The 6,808-nt window shown below is 36.5% G+C and overlaps 1 protein-coding gene across 10 annotated transcripts in view; it reads left to right on the forward strand.

Annotated features, from left to right (window-relative positions):
* The window catches only part of DENND4A (DENN domain containing 4A), a 61,954-nt gene that overhangs the window by 51,269 nt on the left and 3,877 nt on the right, over positions 1 to 6,808 (forward strand). For 6 of the 10 annotated variants that reach the window (XM_074881040.1, XM_074881039.1, XM_074881038.1 and 3 more), the window contains exons 23-32: positions 75 to 285; positions 1,383 to 1,477; positions 2,521 to 2,696; positions 2,799 to 2,945; positions 3,403 to 3,613; positions 3,860 to 4,114; positions 4,634 to 4,751; positions 4,905 to 4,931; positions 5,449 to 5,611; positions 6,568 to 6,632. In XM_074881040.1, the coding sequence (XP_074737141.1) occupies positions 75 to 285; positions 1,383 to 1,477; positions 2,521 to 2,696; positions 2,799 to 2,945; positions 3,403 to 3,613; positions 3,860 to 4,114; positions 4,634 to 4,751; positions 4,905 to 4,931; positions 5,449 to 5,611; positions 6,568 to 6,632 (1,468 nt within the window). Of the gene's footprint in view, positions 1 to 74; positions 286 to 1,382; positions 1,478 to 2,520; positions 2,697 to 2,798; positions 2,946 to 3,402; positions 3,614 to 3,859; positions 4,115 to 4,633; positions 4,752 to 4,904; positions 4,932 to 5,448; positions 5,612 to 6,567; positions 6,633 to 6,808 lie in introns of those variants that run through there. The other 4 variants (XM_074881043.1, XM_074881046.1, XR_012630491.1 and 1 more) reach the window with 3 other exon arrangements.

Raw genomic sequence — 6,808 nt, forward strand, 5'->3', positions numbered from 1 at the left:
CAGCTACCTTCTATTTTCAGAAATATTTTTGCTTTCCTTTCCTTTTCTCAGTGGAATTTGTTTTCTTCTCTCAGGATCAAAATTCAGACCGAGCCAGTGTTTCATCTCTTGGAGCTCTGGACTCAGAATCTACTTCTCTAACTGATGAAGATGTCTGCAATGATTTTGAAAGTGCTTCTCCTCAGGAGACTACCACATCAGAAATTAAGGGAATTGGCCTCAGCAGGACAAGCCTAGAAAGCTCAGCTTCCCACGATGGCTCATCAAAACAATTTGACCAGTGTGGTAAGAGACTGCTTTTGCCCTGCATTCATTGATCTGAACTAAAATATTCCAGTTTTAGAAGTTGTTCTTTCATAATTCTCAGTTTGGGATCATTCTAGTCATTAGACCTTTTTGTGGAGAAGGTTAATTTTTCTTTTCCTACCTCAAACCTATTACTCATATAGATATGTCCCTACCTATGGACATTTTTATTGTAGAACCTTGTTTTGGGTGTTCTTTCTTGTGGAATAACTTGCACAGTAACATCCTGACCCTGAATAAGTTTCTGGGTGCTACAGCTATGCAAATAGGAGACCCTTTGGGTCTTTCAGTATTCATGTAATTATCTTATTTAAGTTGTACAGTTCCAGAAAACATCTATAAAAACTTTCAAATGGTAACTTTATTAATCAGATTTTCTTTTTTTTTAAAGTAGTAAAAATCCTTTTTGGAAAATTATAATAATTTTCTATAAGCCTAATGTTGAGGCTGACTATCAGACTTTTTTGTTGTTTTTTTTTCTTTTCCCCTAATCTGCACTGGATACTTGGTAGTGACTGTTGTATCAATTTCTGTACTACTGTCACTACGGACTACAGTGTGTTAAGCAGAATCAGGATGAAAGGAAGATCTGTCTACTTAGGGCCCTCCACTTGGCACCTAGAAGAGCATGCCCAGATTTGGCTCCCCAGTTGGTATGATGTGGAGGCTGCCGTCACAGCCGGGGAACTGGAGCATCCTGAGGCTGAGGGGAGCCTGGCTCGTTCAGTGCGGCAAAGAGAAGGGTCAGCGATATCTGCGGTTACAAGCAGCACCTCTAATCCTTCCCTAGTTTTTGTCCAGACAGAAAGTGTGGATATGAATTACTTAATCTGTAAAATTTGTTTCCAAGCTACCAACTGTTGTACAAGGAGAAAACTGAACATATGGAAATTCTATGTTGGTAGATTTTATTTTTGCCGTTGTTGGTGCTGGGCAGATGGCAGCCTCACACTCCAGCTTCACATTTCTTTCTGTCTGATTTGTTGCATCTTCTGCAGTGTTGTTTGACCAGAAAAACAGTTTACCAAAAATGCATATTCTGAATAACTAATACTTCGGGTTTCTTCTGTTAATAGGTTCTCTTTCAAAGTTCCCTCTACCTGATAAATCAGAGTTGATATCTTCTTGCAGTACAAGTAGTACCAGTGTGTTTCAGAACTACGCTATGGAGGTACAGGATAATTTATTGATTTTAACTGATACGTGAAAAGCATATGTCTTTAAATATAAATGCTATCTGAATCTCTGTTAAAGCTCAAAGCTTAAAACTAATCCTCTGAAAGATAGATAAATATTTCTGTGACAGAGTAGGTTTAATTTCAAATCCTGCTCTAGAAATGTCTTTATTGAAGGCACATCTTTTGGTCCTTAAAGCTGCAGTTCTCAAGAGTTTGAGAACTGGATGCCACTGAATTCAGGCATCTAAATCCCTTGTGCAGCTAAATTTGTGCAGCTAAATTTGTTTAAAGTGAAAATACCAAGTCTTAAATAGCACTATATATTTAAAAATACAGAATAGATAATTAGCTATTTCTTGTTGTGGCTTGTAGTAAGATTATTTTGCTTTTCATTATTACGGCTTTGCTCCTTTTTCTTTTTTTCTTTTTATTTTTTTGATGTTTCAGTGGATTTGGATTAATGACTGGTTATTTTCATCTCTTTTTTTCCCCCCTCATTTTTATTATACTGGCAGTCACTACAGAAGAGTGTTTAAATTCTAAGAATAATTCATGTAACTACATAAATATTCCTGTACTATTGTTTGCAAACAGATTTCAAATTACATGTTATTGTTAATAAAAATATTGAATAACTAGCTGGTTTTACTCTGGGAAGCCATAAAAGGACCACCTAACCCACTTAACTGAAGTATATTTATTTCACAAGCATAGTTCCACATCCATCTACTTGCTACAGTAGAACAGAGACCTACATTTAGTAAGTTTTTCAGACAATGCTCATTCCAGTCATTTACCATATCAGCTGTCTGCTAATGCAGTTTGGATTTAAGATTTAATAGCTGTTCTGAAATACATAAATTTAACCCCAAATGTTCCAGCCTAAAGCCCTGGAACAGAAATGTGCCTGAACTTGCATGCAGGTGGTGAGTAGTATTCATCTAAGGGCAAAGATTTTGGCTGTTTTACAGCTTTGTAAAAGAAGAGTTGTTTTGAGAATGTGTTACAAGGGAGTTCTGTTATCTGCTGTCTGCAGGTCCTCATCTCAAGCTGTTCACGGTGTCGAACTTGTGACTGTTTGGTTCATGATGAAGAAATCATGGCAGGTTGGACAGCAGATGATTCAAATCTCAATACCACGTGTCCATTCTGTGGCAATTTATTTCTGCCTTTTTTAAGCATAGAAATCAGAGATCTTCGGCGACCTGGACGGTAATAATATTATTAGAATTTTCCTCTGTTTTGAATGCTCATAATTGTGAAGTGTTTATTTGGGTTTTTTAGATAATATTAAGCTTTTTGCATTCCCTGCAGCTATTTTCTGAAGTCCAGCCCTTCTACAGAAAACATGCAGTTCCCATCACTTTTTTCAAATCAGAGTGGAAAGTCCTGTAACGCTGCAGCTACTGTTGGCCTCGCTACATCTCTAATGTCTGTTCAAGAGGATATAAATTCAAATAGGTAAACCTGCATTTTCTGCAGAGACATTACTCAGGTTCTCTGGGGATATGCATGTATTCCTTATCAACAGAAATAAGTTTAATAAGATACTCTCTGAAGAGGAGAAATTGATTTGAGAGAGGATCTCCTTGCTGCCTCTCCCTTACCTCTGAGTTGGCCATGTCGTGCTTTTTCAGCATGGTGTTTACCATTTCATCCCCAGTATAAAAATTCATGTAGGCATCTGTAATTCTGCAGAGTTTATGAACTCTTTATGGGATGTTTGTGTTCATTAACAGTGCAAGGGGAAATAAAACTTGCACTGTAACATGAGTGTGGTGGCTGACAGGGTAGAACTTGAGGTGTCAGGTTGACTATTTCCAATTTATTTCTGTCTTGTATACTTGTTTGAGCACTCAGAGTAAAACAAAAAGCTGAGATTCTTAACCTTTTTTTTTTCTTCCTCCCCCCACCCTAGCAAATCTAAGCAGCATGAGAATATTTGTGCCAGAGGTATCCAGATCCCCTCAGGAAGAAGACAAAATACCTCTGGGTCAGAATGCACAAGTCACCCTGTGGCAAGGAGCATCAGTACTTTTGGTCCACTGGAAGAAGATGAGAAGGAAAACCAGAAGATCAGCCATATCATTCCTACTGGTAGCCTGCCTGCTACTTTGCAAGGACCAACAGTGTGTAGTTTTTCTACCTTAAATGTAGTTGTTTTTTTTTTTTTAAAGTGTGTGATAGATTAATGTGAATCAGCATTAATTAGAACAGAATTAACCATCTCAATTACAAGAAATATTAGGTTTTATTACTTAATATTAGTTGTAGCTTTTAGGTGTTGGTGTGTCTCATATGGACCAAAAGCATTCATAAGACTTTTTAAAGATAATTACATTCCAACTAATGGCATTTTTTCTTTTTTACCACAGGATTCTTTGGGCCTAGAATGGCGCTTACCTAGTCCTGATCCTATAACAGTTCCTTATCTCAGTCCGTTAGTGGTATGGAAGGAGCTTGAGAGCTTACTTGAAAACGAAGGGGATCATGCAATAACAGTGGCGGACTTTGTAGATCATCATCCTATTGTGTTCTGGAATTTGGTGTGGTATTTCAGACGCTTGGACCTGCCCAGCAACTTACCAGGATTAATACTTTCTTCTGAGCACTGTAATAAAAACTCCAAGGTATGGAATCAGATAGAGAATATTGATATACAAGAAATGCTTGTTTTCCCATATAGGAAATCATTAGATAATTCAGTAACTCCTAGAAATATGTTTTACAATATGCTGGGCCCAGGTCTGAATTGGTAAAGAATGTGTCAACTGAAGGAAAATATGTGTAACTCCAGAACTTGGGCTCAGCAGTACTTGTGTGGGGTAGGTGTTTAGCTCTTAACTAGTCACACTGTAATTTGTGAAAAGTTACAAAGAAAAGTTTCTAGCTGGTTTTATCGCAGTTTGACTAGTTAAGCAGTAGAAGGAGGGGGAAGTTATGATTTTTAGGACTGTAGGAAGATATGCAAAATACTCATTTGCTATGTCACTGATATCCTGTTCAGATTTAGCTTTCTCTGGTTTAACAGCAGTTTTAATATTAAAGCTTTTTACCATGAGGCCTATAGATGTGAAGATATATTTTAAATACAGAAGTCCTCTGTCATGACTTTGTAATAAAATATCTTTATGCATTCCCCTGTTCAGATTCCACGAAACTGTATGTCAGAGGACAGTAAATATGTTCTTATTCAGATGCTGTGGGACAATATGAAATTGCATCAGGATCCAAGGCAGCCTCTGTATATTTTGTGGAATGCTCAGAGTAAGCTTTGTTTCTTGGGTTTTTTGGTGTTTTTTTAAAGAACAATTTTCACTTTATGCAACTGAAGAATGTGTTTTGGAAAAAGATGTCTTTGTGAATAGTTCACACAAGATACATAACTGATTTTTGATCATACTACTTTTTGTCTTGCAGGTCAAAATCGCACTCTTTTGTTTGAGAGTGAGTGTTAAGTTTGGTGTTGCTATTCTAGTTTGTGTGACTTCTTTTGGGAGGGAGGGAGGGTGCTTGTATATTGAGCAGTAAACTGCTTGAGCAAATTTATTTTTCCAGCATATCTGTTTCAAATCATTGACCAGTATCTCCAGTGGCTTTTTCTTCATTGGGAAGGGAGGAATCAGAGGGAATGTTTCAGTGATACACTGAACTTACATTGACAGTTCATCCATTCAGCTTTTTTTCTTACTTTTAGAATTTGCTTACTAAGAATTTTGTTGCCATTGTTGGATCATATGCCTGAAAATAGCTCATGACCCATTACAGCTGTTGAGTTTTCTCTTATGTGCTTTTTGTGTTTCCTTATGTTGATATTATTTTAACTTGATGTTTATTCTTCTTTGTTCATTACATATATGTCAATGTTTTCATAGTTTGTGTAGACTCCCACCTTTTTTTAATAACTTTCTACTTGTTACACAAAGAATGTATTTATTCTCACAGCATTTCTAATGTTTTTCAGCCCAGAAGTACCCGATGGTCCATTTATTGCAAAAAGATGATGACTCTTTTAACCAGGAGCTCTTGAGAAGTATGGTGAAAAGCATTAAGATGAATGATGTGTACGGACCAATGAGTCAAATATTGGAGAGACTGAACAAATGGCCACATATTAAGAGACAGCGGTAAGAATACAAACATGCCTAACTGGAGCAAGGTTGGGCAACAATAAGGCTATTGTAATATGAGTTATAATTTCATAGTGTGTTTTTTAAAGAAAAAAGCACTGTTCTTCAGCAGTCTTCCCAAATGTATCACTCAGTCTGTTAAATATTTTTCCTTTTTGTGATAACTTTCACAAATTTAGTTTCTTCAATTTTTTTTCTAAAATATGTTCACTTTTTCCTCTCCCTCTCCTCTTTACAGCCACCTCTTTTACTTCTTAACTCTGGGACATCAAGTAGGGACTGTGTATACACATGTATGTTTGCTATTAAATGTTGTTTATATACTAGTGGCTTTTTTAAATAAAAAACCCTATACTGTTCCTAGGGTGCATGGGTGGATTTTTTTGTTTGTTTTTAAGCTTCTAGTAGAGAACAGAAGGGGAGCTAAGAAGAGAGGTTAAGTCTTGTATTTAGGAAGGTTTTTTAGCAGTGGAATTAGTGAAAACCATTTCCTATGAATTTGTATTTCTTGCCTGGATTTACTGATTTCTATTTATAACAAAATATATAGCAGGCTTTTCAACACCTAAGGCATTGACAAGGTGTTCATTTGCTTTTATGCCTGCCTTTTCAAGATAACGTAGAAATGCAGAAGAACAAGCTCCTTGCCTGTTTGTCAAATTTGGTGGAATTTGGTTGAGTTCCTTAAGTGTGTGCTTCACTCTGCATGCACTGGAGGTATGTGCTGGAAGCTGCATCAAAGACCTACCACGAGTGATGACTCTGTGTGGGAAGTCCAGGTTCTCCAGAGGTCACAAACTTCGACATTTTGGAGGTGGCAATCAGGAATTGTGTTCAAAATTCCACTTTTAAAAAATAAATTATCTTTAAATGCTTCAATCTATTTTTAATACAGATTGTTTTGTGGTGTGTTATTGCAGTATATAAATTGACATTTCTTTTTACAATTTCAGGAGCCTTTACAGAGAAATACTGTTTCTTTCACTTGTTGCCCTAGGAAGAGATAACATTGATATAGGTAAGTTTTATAAATTCTTCAAATAAGCATAGATGATGAATATGCAAACTAGTTTTTCAGCTTCCAAAAAAACCCCCATCTGTAGATTAGATGTGTGCCATTTTGTGGTAAGTGCTGAATAAAAAGGACTTTACAGTTACTTTCTGCTGATAAGAGTACTAGCTGTCACTGTATTT

Source organism: Strix uralensis, chromosome 11, assembly GCF_047716275.1.
Source record: "Strix uralensis isolate ZFMK-TIS-50842 chromosome 11, bStrUra1, whole genome shotgun sequence".
NCBI lineage: Eukaryota > Metazoa > Chordata > Aves > Strigiformes > Strigidae > Strix > Strix uralensis.